General features: G+C 36.4%; 1 protein-coding gene across 1 annotated transcript in view; it reads left to right on the top strand.

The window, feature by feature from the left end:
- Positions 1–361: 361 nt before the first annotated feature.
- Positions 362–23,629, top strand: part of LOC104406236 (gamma-aminobutyric acid receptor subunit pi-like) — a 32,544-nt gene continuing 9,276 nt past the window's right edge. Inside the window, exons 1-5 of the mRNA XM_010015160.1 lie at positions 362–425; positions 9,657–9,724; positions 11,150–11,367; positions 12,017–12,099; positions 16,492–16,629. Of these exons, the coding sequence (XP_010013462.1) occupies positions 9,677–9,724; positions 11,150–11,367; positions 12,017–12,099; positions 16,492–16,629 (487 nt within the window). The 5' untranslated portion in view covers positions 362–425; positions 9,657–9,676. The remainder of the gene's footprint in view (positions 426–9,656; positions 9,725–11,149; positions 11,368–12,016; positions 12,100–16,491; positions 16,630–23,629) is intronic.

The raw sequence follows: 23,629 nt of genomic DNA, 5'->3' as shown, positions 1-23,629 counted from the left end.
GTAGTAATGCCCTATTTACAGAGAAGGTATTAAATAAGACTTGAACTGTTTTCTAAGGTGAGGCGTTAAGAAATGGTAGGCTTTAAGGTATAAAAATGGTAGTTTCTTCCAATTAGAGACTAATGCACATTATAAAATCTGATGTTTTCTAAAACATTGTCTACAGTGCTGTGAAATTCGTATGTACAAATGTTCCATGGTATGTTATTTGATGGGCAGTAATCATCAGTAATCTTGAATACAGTGTTTTCCTGAAATGTCATTTCTATAACAATTGATGATGTTCTTTTAAAACATTTTCACTGTTTGAATCCCTTTTAGGTCAATGCAAATTTCTGAAGGTGAAGGAAAAGGTGAAATTCTACCTCCAACTATACAAAAAATAATAAAAGGATACAACAAGTATTTACGTCCATTTTTTGATAGTAAGTAGAAAAGCTGTTTCCATAAGATTGAGCCACAGCATAATGCAGTGTCTGAAACTTAGCAATGACAGCAAATGTTTTTTTTTGCTGTACTTTTTTCCTCCAGTGTTTGACAGTGACTGATCTGATTATACATGATGTACTATGATATAATAAGATGTAGCGTAATAGCTTTTGTGGCCCAAGGTGAAATATATATATTCCAGGCATTCACAAACAAAACTTCCAGGCTCTGTTAGAAACTTGACTGTCAATGTTAATGTGTCCTCTGTGAAATAAGCTGTCATGCCTTGCCTATGTAAAAGCACAATTTCCTCTAATTTCCTAAATAATAACTGTAAAAAGTTTTGATTTAAGATAAGAAATCTTTATATATCAAACTGTTCATAAAAGCACAGGCAAAGCTTGTTACTATATCAAGTATTAAGTGATCTACTGTAAGAATTCAAGAGAATTATTTCATAAATCCTTCTAGCCTCTTAAAGGTCACTGAACTGGTTCACTGTAGAATTGTGAGGAAAAATGAATCAAAAATGTAAGTTTCCTGCAGCAGAAGATCATGGTCACCAGGTTGGAAGGCCCATATAGTCCACTGCACAAAGGCTGATTTTACTGCCCTGCAGTTCGATGAATGTTAGGCAACTGAAGTCTCAGTGACAGACATCTTCCTTTACTTGAATCAGGCTACTACATGTAACAGAAATACTGAAGTTATGAGGCAGGGTGAAGATATGTGCCTGGAATAACCACAGAACTCTGAAAAAAAAAGTATTCTGCATGCTGAAAAGATGCTTAGCACCACATGTCTGTCAGAAAATAAACTTACAGAGTGGATGCTAGACGATAGTTCTTAGTTTAGGTATTCAGAATCATTAAAGGTTTCAAATGACTTTGATATCCCTTCATATCCTGCTTAAAAATGTTTGATTAAAGAGTTTCTCAGACCATACTGTTACCTCTTGCCATCCAAATACTTGGTGAGGGTATCAGCCTATTCAATAAGGGCATTCCACATCATGTGCAATTTCTGAATCCATTTCATAAAAATATTAAGATAAATCTGTATTTTAAGTTTAGGAGAAAGGGAATCCTATTTAATCTGTTTGGTATTATTATAATTGTCTCAGCTGCTGATAAAACTGCTGTAAAGTATTTACATAGTCTAAGAAGATTTTCCACAAAATGGAAATAATCCTAATAAATAAACTAACACCTTCTCATTGGAGATGATGCATAATGGAAAATAATTATATGTTCAGTGGCCATTAATATATTTCGTTCATTACTTAATGCTAGTACTAGAGATACTTTGGCACTGCCATGATGGATGTGCTTTGGTAGACACAAACCGAATTTCATTGCAAAATCCTATGATAGTATTCAAGACCAACAGTAAAGCACTTTTGAGTTACAAATCTCTGTTTTCTAATGTGAGCTAATTTTTTCCTCAGCTGTAATAATGCAGCAAAACTATAGCTCTTTTTCTGGTTGTGAATTTTGTTCAGAGGGATGCTAAGGACTTTCTGTGTTTGCTTCCAAATTCCAGAGGAGCTCAAGTGCAGATCTTCTATGTCATATGCAGAGCCAGTCTAGCATTTCCAGACAGTGCTACTATGGCTGCATATGCTCACCACAGCTCAGGCGTGCAAACACTGTCTCAGGATCTGTATGAGCCTTACCGCTGAAGGAATGGGTTGAGAATCTGAAAAATGTATTTTATTCATGCTGTCAGGGTTGGTGGTTTTACGAGAAATTACTTTTTGTAGGAATAATTTAGGTTAGGATGACCCAGGAAGTGTTTATCCTTATTTTTTTTTTGATTTCTAGCTTTTTGCAAGATCATTTGGGATCATTTTCCATGTAAGAGAGGCATGTATGCTTGGGGTGGGGAGTGGTGTCTGTGCAGCCCTGACCCTTCTCTGTTTCTGACAAAGTGGGCTGCGACTTGGATGAGATGTAGATCCAGGAGGAGCTATTCCTCTCCTGAGAAGCAGAGCTAGTAAACCACCTGAATCCTCACTTTAACAGATCAGTGGATTATAGTGATCTGCGTGACCACAGCTATCCTAGCTTTGTTCCATGTAATAGTTTCCTTATTTCTATGGATATTGTCTGACTGCAGCTGGTGTACCTTGTATCTGTTCTTTGTGAGAAAGATTTCAGTATATCTGGATTTGCTCAGAATTACATCAATGGCTACAGCAATTTAGTAATTTATACCTCTTCTGTGACTATTTATTTTTACCTTCCTTGTCCCCTCAAAATCCTTTATTTCTTTGATATGATATAGCCTGCACAGTTCTGTGTCAACCTATCAGTGCTGACTTACTCTGAGAAGGAAACTTGTAAACCTGTATTTCTAGAAATGTGCACAGAAAAGGATGTATATGCATATTAATCCCAAGATCTATGTTTGCTGTCTGAAGTGCATGAAAGGATTTGCATAAAATGGGAACCTAGTAGGTGTATGTTGATACATGGAAATATCTAAAAGTAATATCCTAAAGCCAGCTGCACTTTTGAGACATTTGGCTCCTTTTTCTTTTTTTGTGCCAAGATACCTTTGCTTTCGAAAGTATGCATATTTGTTTGTGTGGTCAGTTAGATACGCACTCATAAATATCTGTAAAGAAATTTGTCGTAAAACTAGTTGGTATTATTTGTTGGCATCTAAAATGCTTTGAGCTTAATGTTAGCTAGTCATAATGGAACACTGAAATGTGATTTATATCAAGTGTGAGAGGTCCAGAGCTTAGCTTGAATGTAGAATAACATAATTCAAAGTCATCTCAAAGTTATTTACCCTTGAAATTTTTCTTCAGGCAGGAAATGTGAATTTTTTGAAGGATGCTTGCTGCCAAGATGCAATCATACTCTTTCAAAATCAGTGACACCGAACTCCTTAATATCTAGCAAAATGTTGGGTTTTGTTAGTCCTGAAAAGAAAGCATTAGGTATAAACAAATGATCATAAAATAAGGTTCCTTTTTCCCTAAAGCCAGGAGGAACACAGATACTTACTAGTCAAGGAAATCTTATGGCAGCTCATAAATTTAGTTTAATAAACCCTCCATTTGCTTGTTTGTTTGTTCATGTTTGGTCCTTGTGCTGGGACTGGCAGATGACTGGCAGTTACCTAAGAGGATACAGTTCAGCTAGTGTCATTAATGAGGGCATTGTGAGGTATTTTTCCTTTGAATCCAGCGACTGTATAACATCACAAAAATTGGCTTCTCTCCTTTCATGGATGGGAACTAATAGATTTCTAGATTTTAAGACTGGATTAGTCTTGCCTTATGTCATCTCCTCTCTTTGGGTTGCCCCTCCAGACCCTTGCTGCTCAAAGGCTGCCAATTTATGCCCGATACAGAATGTCATTCCCATCTCTAGGCACCTAAAATAGGTGCTTAAAATTAGATTAGTTGAAAGCAGTCTTAGTATGTCAAAGGTCTGCAGACAAGTAAAATTTACTGAGCATTTTATGTTTGTCCATGGTGTGTGGCACATACCAGTTACCAAATTATGACGTTACTTTTAGACAGTGTTTAGTACAGAGGAATCTCAGCTGGACTGCTTCCTTGGCTCTGCCCTCATCCAAACATTACTATTAAAAATGTTCTTTTTCCTTAACTATAGAATTTTTATATCCTTCTTTTGCTTGACGAATCAGCTCAGTCTTTATAAACTGAACAGATAAAACCAGGGAGTTCCACTAATTAATAAAAAAAAAAATCTATTCTAGAATGATTTTATCCATTATTTGTACTGGAATATGAAATAGTTCTGCAGGAGTGTTAGTAGGCAGTACCCCTTATCGTAATAATATCCACCTTAGACTTTTAGATAGATGTGAAAGTCTTCTATGGAAAAGCTGACATAAGGGATAGTTATTTCTTTTAAATGCATAGTTATTTCCTTTGAATAACCCTGAAACTTTATCTCAGTAATGCAAGCTGATTTCAACACCAAGTTTTCTGCTGAAACTGTGTAGGCCAATTTTATAACGTCGGGTGCTGTGCCAAACCTCTCTGAATTAATGAGCAGTTCCTGCTGACTTCAGTGAGCCTTGGATCAGGCTCATGGAGTTGTTAAGGGATGCATTAAATCTTGTAAATAATTTTATACAAATAGATTTTGTTCTGTGATTGAATGTGATGATTTAAGTGTTCTCGTTAAAAAGTGAGAGACTAGGAAAAGGTCACAGCTAAGTATATTTGAATATGGAAGCTGCTTTCAAGTGGTATAGACAAGTGTCATGCTTAAATCAGTTATTTTAAACTATATTTAAAAGTTTATTTTCCTTAGCCTTGTAATGAGTAATACATTTCATGGTCTTAAGGTTTTAATTCAAGAAAGCAAATTAAATTTGAGTCCAACCTTCTGTGTAAGACCAATCATCATTTTTTTTTTCTCAAATGTTGTTTATATTAAGTTCTATGAGTTTAATTAGATGAAGACATTTTAGTTCTCAGAATTTGACAGTGTACCCCCAAAAGAGACCAGGAGATATCAGAATATTAGCCGTGTCTAAGACCCTTTGATTTACTGAGACAAGCTCCCAGAGTACATGAAAGAGAAACACCAAATAACCATAATCTAAAGACTATTTTATGTACCAATTAGCCTTCAGAGAAAGGCAAAAAGCCCAGAATGTGTTTGGCCACTTGTGTATTTGGGAAAAATATCTTTTGAATCTCTACTGAATCCTTAAAATTGTGATTTAATAAATCAATGACTTGGTGCAAAACTATAAACTTCAGCATACAGATAGTAATGCAGATTTTCTTTCCTTTCCCATGGAGCTAAGAGACATTATGAGACTATCATTGCCACCAAACCCAGCTTCCTGCATGCAGATTCGTTGTTTTTTTCTCCCCTGCTCCTAAATGCTGAGTTCTAGACACTGTAAATGATGAACAGTGGTTAGGCTTAGTTAGACAAAGATCAATTTGTTTGAAGTTTCATGTTGTCCCTGGCTTCCATAAACTGGGATCTTGCTTAGTCAACGAATGTGTACAGCTTACTACTGGATACCATTTATGTGCACTTAGTGATACTGGGCAAGTCACCTCTCTTTCTTCTCTTTGAGTTGCTGAGTAAATGCCGTTCCTTAGTTTTCATGGTACAAGCTTTGATACTAAGCTTCCAGAGGTTTTTGTCTTCTCTCTCTGGAGTATTTCTCTCTCTCAGCCAAACTGTCTGCTATTTGTACAGTTTTTTTCTTTTTAAATTCAAATGTGGAAAACAAATCTTGTCACAGTAATCTTGTAACAGTTTTGCCAGTACAGTCTAGATTCCAAGATAATTTAGTTCTGTGTATTGCTCCCCCCACAATAGTGCTTCTGCCAAAGCATAATGTGGAAAGATCATGTTGAAATGGTTATCTGTAACAACCTCTAAATCCTTCTCAAAGGCACTGCTTGCCAAGATAGTTTCCTATCCTGTACATATTGCCTGCGTTATTTGTCCCCACATTAATTGCTGGCATTTGGCTGTATTAAAGTGGGTTTTTTTTGACAAATAATTTAACAAGCTGTTATTACGTTCCCCACCAATTTTTGTCTTATTCACAAACTATACCAGAGAAGCTACATCACTGACTAAAGATCACTGACGTGAACAAATAGGATTGAAGCTGATTCCTACTAGAAATGGATCTGCCTTCTGACATCTTCATATCAAAAATTACAGTTGAGATCTGTCAGAAGGCCTGCGTTAATCTGTCCAGTCTCTTCATGTAACATGTACTTGTCAAGAAAGATGTCTTGTGGTGGGAAGTTAAATGCACCAAAAAAATCCAAGCTTAATTTATCGCTTCGTCTAAAGGTCCCGTAATACTCTAAACCAAAGCAAATCTGTCAATCAGGCAGAAAAAAGCAGTTTTTCATGAAACTATATAAATTATTCTAGTCATACTTTTCCTTTTAATTCTCTGTTAGAGTTGCATAGTATTTTATCCAATATTGCTGCAAGGATAAGGGATTCTTCCAAAAAGCTATCCCTTTTGAGATGTTTCTGAATGTCAGAATCATCTTAAGTTTTCTTAAACTAAATAAAAAAGACCTATTGCTAATAGCTCAGCACTCGCAGTTCACAATAGTGCAGACTGCTTTAGGTCTTCAAAGTTACAAATATGTATGTGACACAGTGGTGGTTTACTTCGTTGGTGCAAAGATTAACAGACTGTGATCACTGAAGTGAACCAAACTTAATTTTTAGGTGCACTATCTGACACTCTTTTGGCTAATTCCCCATATGGGATTACTGTGAATATATGTAAAATGCACGAAGGAGCAAGATTTGTACATAAATTTTAGGAAAAGTTAAAAGATACGTTAATTGGATTGTGCACCCACTGCTGTAACGAGGCACACCCTTTGGTGTTTGCCATATTTTGAAGATTCTCTTAACTAATGCAGGACAGACTGACTTCAGTTTTCTTCTGAAGATCGGTCAATTTTTTCTGAAGCTGTCATTCTACATAAAATTCCTGCCAAACATATGGAAATGTAGGAACTGACTGCCTCATCTGGCCTACTGTCCTGTTTCTGACACTGTCAACAGACCTTTCAGAGGAAGTTCAGGGAAAACCCTGGTGGATAATTATGGGGAGACTCTTTCTGTTATTAATAATCTGCTTATTTAGTAAGGAACCATAAATTGTATTTAGCCTCACACACAAAAAAGAAATTAGCATTTAACTATAATAGTTTAGTGATTTAATTAACTGTTAAAGCAAAGTTATTCTCAGCAGCTTGTATTGTGTTTAAAAACCCTTCCGTGACTTCCCCCTTCGCAATTCCTCCCTGGCATGTTGCTGTATCTGAGGGGATGTAATTTTCTTCTGATTTTTCCTGAGTGCTTGGCTTGATGGGCTGGCTGCACAGTACAAGCTCTTGGGTTGTGAAGACTGTCATGGTTAGCAGAGCTGGGTGGTTTTGTCCTGACTACAGTACCACTCCTTAGCATGTGAACAGCAAGGCAGGTCTGTGCTAGAGCCTGAAGTACCTCTTAATCTAAGATAGATGTCTTTTGTTAGTTGGGAGTCACCTATACTACATTTCAGTTGTGTTACTTAATTGTATTTTGAAAAATACAATAACAGGAAAGAAAGAAGAAAGAGATGCACAAAGTCCTGTGTATGTGATTCCAGAAAAATGAAACCTAATTTAATTTTAGTAATCATTTTGGAAAGTCAGCTTGTCCTCTCAAACGTGTAATAATAGCACTAATGATACCGAAATGTTGCTAATGAACATCTCCCCTAATCTATATCACTTTGACTAGGCAAGGATTAAGTATTCCTATCAATAAAACCTGATATAATAGGAAAGAGTCTGATTATTCTCAGCCATAATTCCCACATAACCAGCTGAACACTGCACTGTCAACTTGCAAGGATGGTCCATTATTAAGCATATGCCTTGCATGATGAGGTTCCCCTCAGATTCTTTTGTGACAGTTGATAATAATATACTCTGGTACAGCGATACATGGGAATCTGCAGGAAGGCTTGAAAAAAAACCCCCAAACAACAACCCCCCAGAAAATAGATTATAAATCACACTTATTTTTAAATTTAAGAATTTTTGAGCATCTGATGAGTCTTCTGTGGCTGGCAGTATTTTACTTGTAATAATGATATAGTACAATGGTAAGCACAAGTATCAGTTAATTCTGCTGCTGTTGCATGCTAGAAAGTTGGGCTGAGTTTCCTAGAGTCTCAAGTTTTTATCCCTTGAGGGACAAATATAAATGTATTCTTGGGACATCAAAACCTGAAAAGAATGGAAAGAAACAGAACAATCTGTCAATGGTCTAAGAACTTTTCAGACATACAACCTTGTTCCTAAGTTAACCTTCAAAGCCTTCCTCCAATAGATGAATAATTTCTTCCAATTACAAATTACAGTTTATAATAAACATATAGATTACCATCAGGGAATGCTACAAGCCTGCAGTCCCGCTTTAAGCTAGAGCTTTATATTTGAAGTTTCAACTAAGTCAAGTCCAGGACAAAGCATTTATAGATTCTTTCAGAAGTGCCAGATATTTAAGAACGCTGACACATGCCTTAAAAATGGAAATTATTTTGGAAAAAATAAACATACCAATACATTTACACCACTTACTTAGACACATTTTTTGTTAGTGCAAGTCAGTGAGGTAAAGCTGGACCCCATCTTCCTCTAGATGCCATTTGGGGACATCTATACCTAATGCATCGCAAGGAGCCAAGAGAGGGTTTCAGCAGCATGCCTGCGATATACTGGCACCACCAGCTACCTCAATCTTACTTAAAATATCTGATTTCTCAGTATCGTGTTCTCTGCTTCTCAATTCCTTGGAGAGATGCACTTATTTAATATGAATTTCCTTGTACATGTACTCAGTTAATTATTCTGCACATATTCAATCAGGAATAATGCCATGTTCCCATGAAAGCTCTGCCTAATTTCTGCATTTTAAAACACACAGCTGACGATCTTCCTTCTGATACTGTAAAATGTATTCACAAGGAAACAGGAATCTGAACATACTAACATAACAATTGCAATTACTTAGGTAAAGTATTTAATCATAGTTGATAAGCCTTCAGCTGCTATTAATATTAAAAGGAGAATAAAATGACTAATTTTCCTTTATAAATGCAAGTATTTAAATCCCAGGTTAGCTGCTAACGGTCAAAAGCAAGAAGTTAAAACGCAGTGACACAATATAGACAATATATTCTTAAACTGCCAGTAAATAAAGTCACTCAGCTATCCCATCTGGATGTTAACCGTGTGACATTGCCAGATGCAACCCCTTAGTTCACTAACATCTGATGGACCAGATGTTGCAACTGGAAGGATTCTTTCCACTGCTCTGCACCTTGGAGCAGAAGGGTGTGATATTCCGTGGGGATTGTACCTTCCACACCTTGTTGTGCAACATTTTCCCCAGCACCTTGTTCCTGGGAAAAAAGTAAATCATATAAACCAGGAAATATTTAGGAAATAAAGCATATTTATTAAAGCCTTCTAGACTGTTAGTCTAGAAGTATTGTATTTTGGTTATGAAATTGTTAAAATCCTTTCATAGTCTAAGTTTGAGGATTATTTCTTTTAAAAAATTTCCTTTGAACATTTAATAAAAAAGATCGTATTGTGGAAGAGTTTCTAACCAGTTCTCCTGAACACTGAGTATTAAAAAACTTTGTGCTGGATTCTGACTTTCTCTTTTTTGCAGATGGTCCTGTGTCAGTTGGAATGAGTCTGGATATTGCAAGCATTGATACGATATCAGAAATAAATATGGTATTGTAGCTTTTGCAACCTGTTTTGTTTTTCTTGTTGATGTGTTCACAGCTGCTGGCAATGAGACTGACGCACTTTGCCTTGTGCAGTCAATGTGTGTCAGGAGGTGGAATCTTATTTTTCACTACAGATAGTGGTTATAGCACTACAGTAAGTGGAGAAATGTGGGTGTAAATCACACCTTTCACAGATACAAATAGAAATCTGCTACTAAGTATTAATCATAGTGAAAGGCATATAGAACAGTCTTTATTTTCCAGATTGAATGTCTAAACCTTTATGCATTTCAGAGAGTTAAAGATATATTAATGTGACTTTGAAGCCACTCCGTTGCCTTGTGATTAGACACAGCTGAACTAGTATTATTTTTCTCTTGCTGTCTCACATTAATTTATTCCAGCTGTGTTTCACTAAATTAGTATGATTTATTTTTGAACAAACTATGAAATAGAGTTTACTTTTCTAATTAAAGATACTCTCCATTGGTACATAGAAATAAAAGGCAAAATCCATTAATCAGATATTCAATATTGGAAAATATTTGTGTGCTTTTGTGTATATTAAAGTGTGTGCATATATAAATATTTTTAAAAAAGTGTTTATGTATATATAAAACTATCTCACCATTTAATTACTCAGGTTTCCACAGAAATTGAATATTAGAATACCTCTGTACTTAGTAAGTGTTAGATAGTATTTAGAAAGGGGAAAGTAAGGTCAGTACTTAAGATGAACTTATCATCCTGATAAAAGCACCCCGTAAAATCAAAAGTTCATTAGAGAAGTGCTAAGAAATAACGTGGTTTTAGTTTAAGACTACAAAGCATATCTGAATTAAAAGGTGAATTGGTCTGAGAGCTATATTCAAGGTCTTGGTAAATTTGGTACTGTTTCCTTTGTGATGCTGAAAGGATAGGATTGTGCTAAAAGGTTATTCACTTCCTAGTCCACTAACTTCTTTTGTCCTTTTGTCTATCTGAATTTATACAACTTTTTCCAAAGTTTTCTTAAAAAATGCATTATTTAGTAGTTTATGTGAACAAAATGATGTTTGCAACCACTTGTATAAATCATTCCAAGATTTAATGATATACAGAGACAGATTATCTGCTTACAAAACTCTGGTGACTTCAGCTGATTTATAGCCACAGACTTAGGCTAGCAGCTTTTACTGTAAAATTCCAATAACTGTAAGAACAAAGCCTACTCAAGATAATATTTTTTAATGATGTCAACCTCACATCAAGTGCTGGAAAATTTGGCAGTGCTAGAGCCAGTACAACTGCTCTCAGAGTGTCAGCATTTAAGAACAGAACACAGGGAGTCACAGGCTACTTGTGCCCCACAGATGTTTCCATATACTTTTGTAAAACAGAATGTAACACAGGCTTGCTCTGTATGATAATTTTGGTTTTTCTCTTTTAGGACTACACGGCTACCATATTTCTAAGGCAACGATGGACTGATGAGAGACTTTGTTTCGATGGTAATAAGAGTTTAAGCTTAGATGGCCGGCTTGTGGAAATGCTTTGGGTACCAGATACCTTCATAGTTGATTCAAAAAAGTCTTTTCTTCATGATATCACTGTTGAGAATCGTCTTATAAGAATATACCCTAATGGAACAGTGTTGTATGCCCTACGGTATGTATATACTGCATACCAACATTTATATGTGATGTGTACCTATATTTTAAACTTTCCAGGTTAGCATAAGTTTATGCTTAAGAAACGTCTATTTGTAAAAGTATAATATGAATGATCTTATAGTTTTACAAGTATGTAATGTTATTGACCAATATGATTAAGTTCTTAAATTTAATAATAGGACTCCTTTGGTTCCCTAAATAGACCCTTTTACTTTCAAGCCAAATGCAAGAATTTCATTTTGCCTTTCCAGCTGTTTTTCAATGAAGTCATCAAAGACGAAAGCAAGCTGTGATGGTTGATTTGCATTATTTATTGCAGATTATCCTTTATAATAGATTTTGAGAAATATAACAAAATTGTAAAATATGTTGCAAAATATCAGTAAAGGAAAAAGCATAGTGTGAGAAAGGAACAAGGGGTGGCCTTTTTAGATTGCCACAAAATTCAGCTGTTCTGGAGTGGTTTCCTGTTTGGGATGCTATTACTCTTCCACATTAGATACCAGTAAATACTAGATATTTTCCCCCTTGCAATAGATAATTGACTGAAAATATTAGTTTAATAGGGATACATGGCTTATTTTTATTTTTACTGATGAGCAATTTTATCCCATTAATGATTAGCAATACTCTTTTTTTTCAAGGATCACCACAACTGTTGCATGCAGCATGGATCTGACTAAGTATCCGATGGATAAGCAGACATGTACTTTGCAACTGGAAAGCTGTAAGACACTTAATCCTTATTATTTTTATACAATTAGAAAAAGACCTGTGATCTTCTTCAAGGACTACTATGTATTATTATCAAAGAGGCTAGAGTTTTTGAAAAAGCCAAGGCACAGTATGTCACCAGTTCCTATTGAACTGCAATAGTATCTGTATAGAAAGATAAATGCAGGAGGCATTACTGAAGATAGCATGGGAGTACTAAAATGCTGCCATGCTATTAATGATAAAGTATCAGGAGATTATTTTAGGCTTGGTTTTGCTGCACAACTTGCAGTTATTCTGTTGGTCTTCAGGGGGAGTTCTGAGAGCAGACATTTTCCAGCACAGCTGAGAAAAAATATTTTTCTTCTCTTTCAGATAGTATGCATTTTTCCCCCCTGAGGTACATTTACTTTAGGAGAGAATGATATTGGAATAAGGCTTATTTGTAAGGCATAGAGTTCATATTTAATTAATTTACTGTTTTCATACTGAAAAAAGGTAATTTCATAGACAGTTCTATTCTGAGATGGATATGTACAAATCGTGCTATTACTAAATTGTCTCTGTGGCAGTGCCCTAGGAAAAAAATGCCATCAGTTGATGGACCAAGACTATATATACCTTTATAAGTTCTCATTTTATCAATCCATGTCATCATAATTTTCGTTAAAATATGCTTTCTAATACTTTTTAGACATGGTTACTTTGCAAATACCCAAATATGCATGTTTCTAATTAACTTTTTTCTGTTAGTCGTATGACAAGACTCTAGCAAAATATTTTCTGCATGGGATAACCTAAAAGGATAAGCAATTCTGTAAGATGAAAATACATGCTCTAGCATACGTCAAAAGATACTCGAAGTCTTTTGGGAGGTTTTTCAGTACTTGCCAAGTTTTACTTTTTATAATTTCAGAAGTGTGTGTGTATATTCTTTGTCTCTTATTGATAATGACCAATTAGAAGATTGCAAAGTTTCATTTTGGGCAGAAACACAAAGGAAATCAACCCCAAAACCTTCCTCACGCAGGAGCCCCTCTAGAATCAGCACTTCTATAAGATCTGTTTCATAAATAGTGATTTGAATTAGAATTTGGATTTATCTCTAATTTCCTTTGGCATAGCATATTGGAAAATCAACATATATGGGTTTACATCAACAGCATTGCCTAATGAGTCATTTAGTATTTTCTCTAGTTCCAGAATGAAATATATGTCCCACAGGAACTTAAAATTTATTTGACAGAATTAAAAAAATAATTCGCTTTATTACTGAAAATAAGCGTTTTCCAGAATGATTCCATCTGCTTTTTCAACAGCTCACAAGTGTCTTTTGTCCAAGGAGAAAAGATGGTAATGGCTTCACAAATGTTGTCATGACATTGGTGTTCAGTTTTGACGAAAACAGCTAGAAGCAATAAATACAAAAGGACAGAGTGTATTTAGCTGTGGGCCTTTTTCTTCAGTGCACTGCAATATTTTCTCTGAGATAAGCTATGTCAATTTATAGATGAAAAATGACATAATCCTAGAATATTGCTTGCAAATACCATTACCTAGAATTAAGAATTGTGAATGCAACATACCTACACATCCACACAAATACAGATGTTTATAAATAAAGAGTAAAATATATAGCAAATATTTGAGCTGAAACAAAGGTTAGGCTTTTTGTTAAGTGATTACCAATGTAAAGACAAACACAACAAGTAATGACTTTACATAATAAAGCAACCCTAGTGGCCTTTGCAATGTGATATTCTGCTATAACTAGTTAATAACATTTATTGACTTATACTTTCTATGCAGCAAAATACATCTCAGCCAAAATGTTTGTTGGTTTTTTATCCCTGTCATCGCAACATTTTAGAAGGTAGTACTGGCATATGTTAGGAGACAGAGAATTGCCACTCTGTTGATACGACAGATGTGACATATGGGACTTGGAGGGCTCCTGTGTTGGTGCTGCCAGGGGGTTCATGCTCTCTGCCATGTGATAGGGAGCACCACCATTCATTCATGCTGGGCTAAAGGCTTTTTTTCTCAATCTTTCCTCCACACAGCCTCCAGTCCAAATACATATTCATATTTTGTGCCCATCTCTGAAATTTAATTTCCTTTTTGAATTTGTCCTTTAGCATTTATTCAGTGAAGAGCCATGTGAAGGCACTTAACTTGTGCTTGACAATCAGGGGAAATTAAAATTAGCAACAGAAAGGTAAAGAAACTCATTTGTATTAGGCATTATGAATGTTTAATCTGAAATTTACTATTCCTGTAGTTAACCCTGTTGACATTAGCTGCTTGTACATGTATCAACGAAGTACAGGAATGAGACATTTTGGGCTTGAGGAACTAGTTAGAATGAAAACTCAGTGTCATGTATAGAGAGTGGAGATTATTTGTAAAAGCCAAATAACACAGCTTAAGTATTTTGTCTCTATTAACTTTTGAAACATTTTATAATTAGTAAAATATTAATCCCCTGAATAAAGAATAACTTTGCACTGTGCTGTTTAACTTTACTGACTACTTGGAAGACTCTCCCCAAGAAAATTCTTCACAAATAGAATTCATATTTTCAAAGAATTTTCATAGTAAGATTGACCAAAACCTACTATTTTTCAACTAATCAAATAATTTGGAACAAAAATGGTTCTATTAAAGCAAAACAACCTCCATTTGGGGATATGCTTGTTATCACCTCTCCCATCTCACACAACTTGGAAGACTGAATATCTTGTAAAAATAAATATTTACAGTGGTGCTCTCTAGTTCTGTAGACTTTATTTAAATATCTGCAGTTCATTTATACTAAGGGAAAGTAAAATGAATCCATGCCTGAAATCACGCATAAAACCTGCTTCTATGAACCTCTTTGTTTTGACTGAGGACAATGCAATCATTTGTTTATAGGAAATGTTACTTTTCTTTTTTGTCTCCCAAATCTGGGAAATTTCCCAGCATGTGGTTTTAGAGAATCGAAAACTTAGCTTGGACACACATGTTTTTGGCTAAGTCTTTTGGCTTAGCAACAGTATTTTAGCTTTAATTGCTATAAATATGATAATGTGAACAGAGATTCCTAGTCATGATAGCTTTTCAGAAAACTGTCGATGATAGTGAAAACAATATATGCATTTAAAGAACCATCAGGGAAAGCATTTTCAGTTGAAATTGTCACTTTAATAGGCAATGAGCACAGTGTTCCCTTGAAATGAAATTTCTGAACTCCTATTTTTCCTACATTAAACGGCTGTAGGAAATTAGGTCTTTTTTGTCATTGGAAGAAGCAAAGCCATTAACTTAAAAATATTAAAATGCTGTTTTTATTTTAATGCATCTTCTTTTCTGTGATTCTAGAGCTTTGTTCCTTTTGCAGCATATACCCTTGTGCAATGTATCACATTATTGTCACACTGTAATTTACTCACGATCGACTGAAGTCTAAAAATAATCATCTGCTCATGTTTCTGTCCCCTAAGCTTAGCTATTAACTTGCACAATATAAGTCTGTCAAATACAAGAATGATTGATCAAAGTAAGCTAAAGGAAAAGCTGTTCAAATGCTCCCTGTTAACATGTAAATTACATTAACATAATCTTGAATTAATCATATACACTAGTCTGAAAATTGCCTGCCTTTTAATATAACGGGAAAAAGCTACAGAGGTATTTTAGCTATGATTGTGCTGCATATTGACAAGTGTGTGCAAAATACAGTTGCCTTCTGATAGATGATTCATGTCCCGTCTCAGCTCCTAATTACTACTTGAAGGTTAAGAGGAAATCTCCTGGGACCCCTGAAGTGTGCCACGGTGTTGAGCCTGCAGAAACACGAGCATCTAAGCTGGTGTCCTTGGGAAGCATCCAAGCTCCTAAGCCAAAATGTAGTCTCAAGCGATGACCCAAGCCCCGTTTAGAGCATAGCGCCTGCACACAGCAGTGCTGCTTCTCTCCTCACTCCTTCATTTCTTTGAGAATGGAGACCAAATGCACTGCATCAAGAAACAGCATCCTGGGAAGCAACAAAGGGCACACTTAATGTTTAGTCCGAGTGCTGGCAGTGCTGTAATTTATGAAAGCTCTATTTCTTTAAAGAGCAAGAGCTTTTGCCTTCAGAATACCATGTGGTACTAATCTCTTTTACTAGTTTGTTGTCTATACTAGAATAAAAGATACAAAAAAGACCACCTCCAAAAAGTCAGCTTTTAAATTACAAGACTTCACATTTTATTGGGAGTTTTGTTGTAAACAGGCATTACACTCTGCCAACCCCATCATTGTTTATGTCTAATTGTACTTTCAGGCAGACAAATAAGAAACAGCTGAACCATAAGTGTGTTCAACACAAATTAATTATTGTGTAAAATAAACACTTTTTTTGGCTTGTGTATCACTACAGGGGGTTATAACATCAATGATGTCATGTTTTACTGGACTAGAGGAAATGATTCAGTTCGAGGTTTGGACACACTCCAACTGGCACAATACACAGTAGAAGACCACTTTACATCTGTATCTGAAGCAGTATATGAGACAGGTAAGAACATCCTTATAACACTTTCTAGGTACAGTTTGGAATATGGCTCTGGAAATGGAGCAGCATTAAGGAACTGAGCACATTGCTTTCTCTTAGGATGTGACAGTTTTCATTTTCTACTAGGTTGTATTCTTGAAACTGTAAATACTTTTTCAGTTGCTACTAGCAGAGACCCAGTTAATCTAAAGGTTCAGAGTTTTTGAGTATTTTCTTGGAGGCTACACATTACCTAAAGAACAATAAACAAGATATGTACTACCGCTTTTGCGTAAAGCCAGAGTTCTTGTGAAGGAAGAAGAGCCTGTAAATTGGTCATTTAAATTGGAGAGAGATGGGGGACCCTAGGTACCCAGCTCAGCACAGTTGCCAGCCTCCTGGAAACAGCCACTCTGGCTTTATTAGGCAAGTCAAAAGCCTCTATTCAGGCATGGAAATTTCTGTGAATGTGCTGAGTGCTTTAAAAACGGCAAGAAGTTGTGTTTCATGGCTAGTGTTTGTAGGAGTTGCTCTTCATCTCCAGAAGCCTCTGTCCAGCCTGGTGAGCAGCAGAGTGCAGATAGCTCAAGCTGAGGTTCCTCTGCCCAGGGAAGGGTCAGAAGTATTCCCACAGGCCTGTTCTGCTCATCTTAGAAAACTACTGTAGAAAGTTTCCTCTAACAGCAGGACTTAGCCTCAGGAAAAAGTCTGCTTCTGTTTATTTCCCAGAGATTTCAAAAGGGCTTTCAGAGAGTTCAAGACCTGCTAAACCTGCTTTATGCTCTTTGAATTACTCTTGGGTCTTTCATTGCTGCTCTTAACTGCACGCTCAGTTTCTCTTCTGCTGAAGTCAACAAGCCAACTGGTATTCTTTAAATGAAGACACACACATCCTTCAAAGCTGTAGTTTCACCAGAGGGTATGTTACTAATTCTGGATCACAGAAATATAGTTTCTCTCTTCCATTGTTGGGTAATTCTGCTTTAATAATGTGACACAGAGAAACTTTATGATCGAATTTCAGGTATTAATTCAGGCTAATAGTCAGAGTTCTCTAAATAGATAGAAAAGTAGAAATGAAATACGTATTAGCAGGCTTCAGGATTGCAAAGTATCTTGCTGCTTAAATAAGTGACATCTGCTTGCCTTCCTCTTCTTTACAGCTTCTGGGTAAGCAACATCAGGTTCAATCAAAGGAGAATCACCCTTTACTGCTGTTCTGCTCAGAAAGGTATTAGGACCTGTTCACCTTAAAGGAAAATAGGAAGAGGAAACCTGCTTATTTCTCACCATCTCCCATCACAGAGTCCAGACTCTAAAGCCAAAAAACCTTCTATTATTTTTTACCAAATAGACTAGAATCAGTTTCCAGTTGTAACTGAAGAGACGTGATAGGATGAACTGCGCTTTTCTTTTCAGTAAATTATGCTGTCTTCCTCCATTTATGTATGGCAGGAATCATATATATCAAGTCAAAAGCCACTTTTTGTTGTAATTATAGATTTTAACACATGTAACTTAATTAGATTAAAATTTTCCACACCTGCTTGTTTCAAATCTCCTGTTCAAGAAAGCCATGTTCTCAAGTCCTATACAGTACTTTTAAAATGAAATCTCATAATCCTTTTAATTTTCTATTGAGTCATTATGTATTAGGTGCTATTTTCTATATTTTAATTTCTATTTTTTTTTTTTAGGAAAGCAGTGCCTACTGTAGCCCATATTAAAAGAAAAAAGCAGTCAAATTATGGAATTATGTAATAAATTTTGAAATGAAAAATGATGTTTTGCATTTCCTTACTTTATGATTAATTTATATTAAAAATAGCAGTTATTTATAACAGTTGCAATTCAAAAGGCTGAAGGTAAAGATACAAGAGAACTGTGTGTAGCATTTCCTAACACAGCAAAAAAAGCTATCAGGATTTGATGCTCTGTGAACTTGAACAAACAGTACAGCTGCTGTGCAAGTGTAATATTGTACAACAGTGCAAAACCTAAGTTCATGTACAGCCACTGACAGAGCCAAATTTAAATGTAGTCAGCAAAATTCCTGCATAAGTAACTTCAGTAAATTTAAGAAAAGGGCATTGTGGATTAATCTTGTTTGTAGAATAGCATGTATCAACAGAATAGTAATCACATTATTGTAACCACATAATAGTAAGTCATTTTGAATAATGTTAGCTAGGTTGCTGACTATGGTTTGTTGCTGATTTTGTTTTGGTTCAGACCAGTTTCATTTTGGACATGGGTAAATTAACTGCTAGAACCATTTCCTACATGTCTTCATCTACAGTCCTTATTCTGTTTACTATTGGACCCCAGCCCCGTGTAACTGGAGCAGTGGGTGCTGGGTTTTTATTTTAGCTGTCTAGCCAACACCACCTGGATTCCCAGAGTAATAAATAGTGATATAAAAAAGCTTGCTTATTGGGAAAATATAAAAGCAACAAAGGACTGTTAAAGTTTAGCTTTTTGTGTAAATAGTCATAGAAATAAGGCTGAAACACACTCTAAGAATTCATTTCATCTATTCACATGTTCCAAGGCAAGGTCACCTATATCTACAGCCTGCTTCCTGACAGATGTTTCTAGAAGTTAGTCAAACCTCTAAACTGTCTGCTTCACAACTTCCCTAGGTGATTTTTTTTCCCCTGGTGATTATTACACGCTTATTTTCCTCATGTCTAATCTTGATCTCCCTTGATGCTTTTCAAACCCATTACGTGGATATGAAGTCAAATTTCTTGCTGTTTTTCAGCAGGTCTTTCACTGTTTCAAGACAGATATATCTTTCTTCAGACAAACAATTTCCCTCTTTTTAATTTATATAACCAGTTTTCTAGATCTCCTGTCTTCGCTGTTGGTCTCCCATGGCATTACTCTTATCTTTGCTGACATGCAGCACCCAAAACTGGGTATCCTGTTCCCATCAGATATCCTTCAAGGAGTGAAGGGTTTACTTAATGCGTTTCACGAACTCTATTCCTCTTTATCCATTCTGGGTTGCTATTTGCTTGTCTTGCAAGAAATTTTTTTGACCTTATTCAGCTTATGATTCCTTCTAGTACTCCACCTCCTTTATTGCCCTATGTATTTCCTGTACTCTGTTTGGGGAGCTGGTCATCCTCAGCTGAGTGTAGGACTTTGTACTGGCTTTTGTTGAATTGCGTCTTGTTTTACTCAGGCTGTTTTTGATAGTCGTTGAGATAATTTTGAATTCTAATCCTGTTTTCCAATGCGGTAACACTCTTCTCTTAAAAGACTCCTGGTATGTCGTATCTTTGTCAGTGAGCAGTACTGGGCACTGGGCAGGCTCCATGTATTCCCACTCAATAAATGTTTCTATTTTCACAGCAAGTTATAGCTAATTAACCTCAGTGAACGTTTTTAATTGGGGAAAGAAGCAAAACATCATTTAGTACTTGAGGCTAATTGGCCATTGATTGCTTTTCTTCTGGTCCAAAACTTTCCTGAAGTCTTGCTCTCACTACTGCAAGTATTCAGTAGCAGCAGAAATGCAGAGGCTCAGCTTGCTCAGGTCTAGTATAACAGTGAGTCTTCAGCCTGAGCCCAGAATGCAGGGAGAGTTCTGTCAGGTAGACAGAACTTAGAGAATTGTGAAGTCAGCAAAATGACATATTCAGATGGTATTATTTTGGCAGAGTAGAAGGAAAGAAGAGACAGAAGCATAAAGTCAGTCTCTGCTGCTTGATGCACAAAGACAAGACATTTGCCCTCTTGAAAAAGCAAAGGGAGCTGGCTCCTGTTCCTTGTCTGCAGTCACTGCCAGGGTTTTGACGTCTATCACAAATCCTGCTTTAGCCTCCTTGGGCTAGAGGCTGTCAGACCTTGCTTACCTGTGCAGTGCTGAAACTCTGCTGGCCCCTGGCCACTCCACATTATTTGCTTCTCAGGCGGGAGGTCACAACTAAGCCAGTAATGAGTTGCTCTCATTTATAATTTGTGATCTGAAAATCAAAAAATATACTATATATATATATATATAGAGAGAGAGACTATAAAGGCTGTATAAGAGTGTATAAATGTAACAGACTCCTACACAGAGTGTGTGTCCATCAGTCACAGTCTCTTTCTCTTGAGATACAGGTATTGCCTTGCTTTGTCCTACAAGCGCATCTGCAGTTTCCCAAGGCTCAGGAGATTTATTACTTAATAATCAAACTTTTAAATCAAGGTATATTAACAGCCTCAGCTTCTTTCATCAGTCAGAGAATTGCATTTTAGTTGCACAACTTACTTGCTGGGTAAAAGAGGGGACTCTACCTACTCCTTACTGCATATGTCCATTGTAAATTACTGAGCAATAGGAGATTGAATACTGAAAACAACATTTTCAGCACATAGTTAAGGCAGTAAAATTCTATTTAAACCTTTCCTGTACTGTGCCCTTAAAAGGTCCAAGACGAGAAGATGATGGTGTGTTGGTAGAGTTATACTGACGCACTTGTGTGAGATGTGCATCACGCATTTTATCTGGCACCCAAGGGATTAACATGCATATTTCATGATAGAGAAGAATGTGCCTTTGTGCCTGACTGCATAACCCTGTGCAGGATACCAAAGTGCTTCTTACATAAAAAGTGATGTGAAGCAATCTTTTACTGGAGTAGAGTTCATCAAAAAGTCCACAGGAAGTAACTGTGGGGAAGATGCTCCCTTCCTGTAACACTAGAGTGGAAGTTAGGAACTGCTGACAGCGTTTCTACAGCATCAGTTCTTCATTCAGGTGCCTTTGCTGTGACCATCTGCTGGTCAGAGGGCAGCAGGAAAGAGCAGAGATGCAGTGTTCTGCCATCAACCAGGAAGAGACGCCATAGAAAAATGGGATAATAAAAAAATGGGTGACCTAGGGTGATAAGGAAGCCTGTTTATTTAGGTCTGTATCTATTTCTTGGGCATTGCAGCTATAGTTAGTGTTAATAAAGTTATCAGTATTATGGCAAGATCTATACGAAGTGTCAGATAGGCAGTGCTGTAAATGAGAATGCTGTTTTTAGAAGCCAAAATTCAGACTTCAAAGGCAAGTTCTAAAGAGGAATACACTAGCTTTTCTTGCTTTCAGAAATATCTGCTTTAGACCTGGACAACACCTGCTCAGCTAAAAAGTCTATGCTGGTACAACTTTTGTGATACTGAAACAAAAGTAGCCAATTAGAACCAACTGAAATCAGCTTTCTGTAATCTCTAATTTAGTCTTGTGAGTTGGAGTAGGCATGGAGACTATTGACTGCTATCTAGATTTGCCCCTTGTGTACAAGCTAGAGTTACCGTCTAGTTTTGTACTTCTACCATCTAGTAAATTCTATAAAGCCCAAGTAACTCAGCTTAATCTTCTTTTGCTGTGGGGTGACCTAAGTGTAATAGCTTATCTTCTAGTAGGTTTAGCGTGTGTATACTGACAGTCATTAAGTTAAGATTCATCCGAGAACAATAATTTGATGCTTTGTAAGTGAGTAAGTGCTAACACTATGCCTTTGCTGCAGGGATAACTGTTTGCACAGTGATTATTTCCATCACGTTATCAAATTTAAATCAAAGCAGTCACATACTGAGGTGACATCCATCGTAGGCCAGAAACTTGAATGAAAAAGCATCTTCTCACTTGCCTAGAAAGGTTAGACCAGATGATCCTTGAGGACCCTTCCAACCTGTGATTCTATGATTCTATGAAATATTTTGTTGTCAAGAAATTGACTCAAGCAAGGGGTAAACTTGACAGTTTTGAGGAGTCAACTCGAGCTGTACTCAAGTTAACTGTAGTAAAGCCAGGACTAAGATTACATGAACCTGTTTCACTTTCAATATGGCTGATAGCAGTACAGTCTCAAATGTGCAAGTCAAAGGCAATGACATTACTATCTCATATGCAACTCATGTAATAGGAGTATCAATTCTGTTTCTTTTTAAAAATTATAACTTTCGATACATGTGGAGTGTAAATGAAAAAAAGACTGTAATACTTCCCTATGTTCATCTTGTTCCATTGCTCATTTCTTTAGCATTGTAAGTATGTATTGTATACTTTTTCTTGACTACTGCTTCCTTCAGTTTATTACAGGAGAAGTTCATGTGAATTCTATATATAGGTTGCTTCAAAATTTCCATTATAAAAACTCTTCTGAGCTCTTTAGAGAAATGCTGACACTATTATTATCACGTCCATGATGTGTCTCAGATTCTGCAGAAAGCAGAAAGCCTTAAGGTTAGAGAAATGCCTATTCTTTGTTCCCCAAAAAGCCACTCAGCTATAAGCTGTTACATCTGTATTTCTCTTTGTTGTTCACTTCAGAAATTTCTGTCACCAGGAAAAATAACACGAAAGAACACAGGAACTTTTAAAGGGCTTGTCTGCACTTGGAAATTGCAGGAAAGTGGCAAAACATGGCTTTCAAGTTTGATATTTTGAACTATCTTCCCATGTATACATTTAGCTTTTGTACAAAGGTGAATGGAGATACAGTTGTAGGATGCTAATGAGGAGAGGGTATTTCTGTATGGCTATTATGTATCAGCTATTTCAGAGGTTTTCTTCCTAAAGATAAGCTTGAAGGCTGAACCATAGGAGCCCCCAAATACCTGTGGTACTCTGCAGGAAGCATAGTCCAGCCTCTTCAATCCCATTTGCTGGGTACATGGCACCACATCCTTCCATATGGTCAGCACAGAAACAGAAGGCAACTTTTGTGGAGGACTGTTGATGGTTTGCACCCTCTGTAGTCTCACCTGACCTCTGGGTTGACACCCTTCCCTCACTCGCAGTGGCTGTTCCATCATCCTTCTGTGTGCTGGCAGCTTCTGTGCTGCAGTAATGACAGTAAAACACTGCAGAGAAAATCTTCTATTTCTATTCTGAAGTATCTACTTTGAGTTCTAGTTAAATAGCAGCCTAGAAGACTGCAAGAAAAATTCATAAAATCCTTAACAATTTTTAATAAGGTTTTAGATGATTGTTCTTCCATACTAGGAAGACACAGATTTACAGTCATCTGTACAACCC

This window comes from Nestor notabilis, unplaced genomic scaffold, assembly GCF_000696875.1.
Source record: "Nestor notabilis isolate BGI_N333 unplaced genomic scaffold, ASM69687v1 scaffold12115, whole genome shotgun sequence".
In the NCBI taxonomy this organism is placed as follows: domain Eukaryota; kingdom Metazoa; phylum Chordata; class Aves; order Psittaciformes; family Psittacidae; genus Nestor; species Nestor notabilis.
This window is presented reverse-complemented; position numbering and strand designations above follow the sequence as displayed.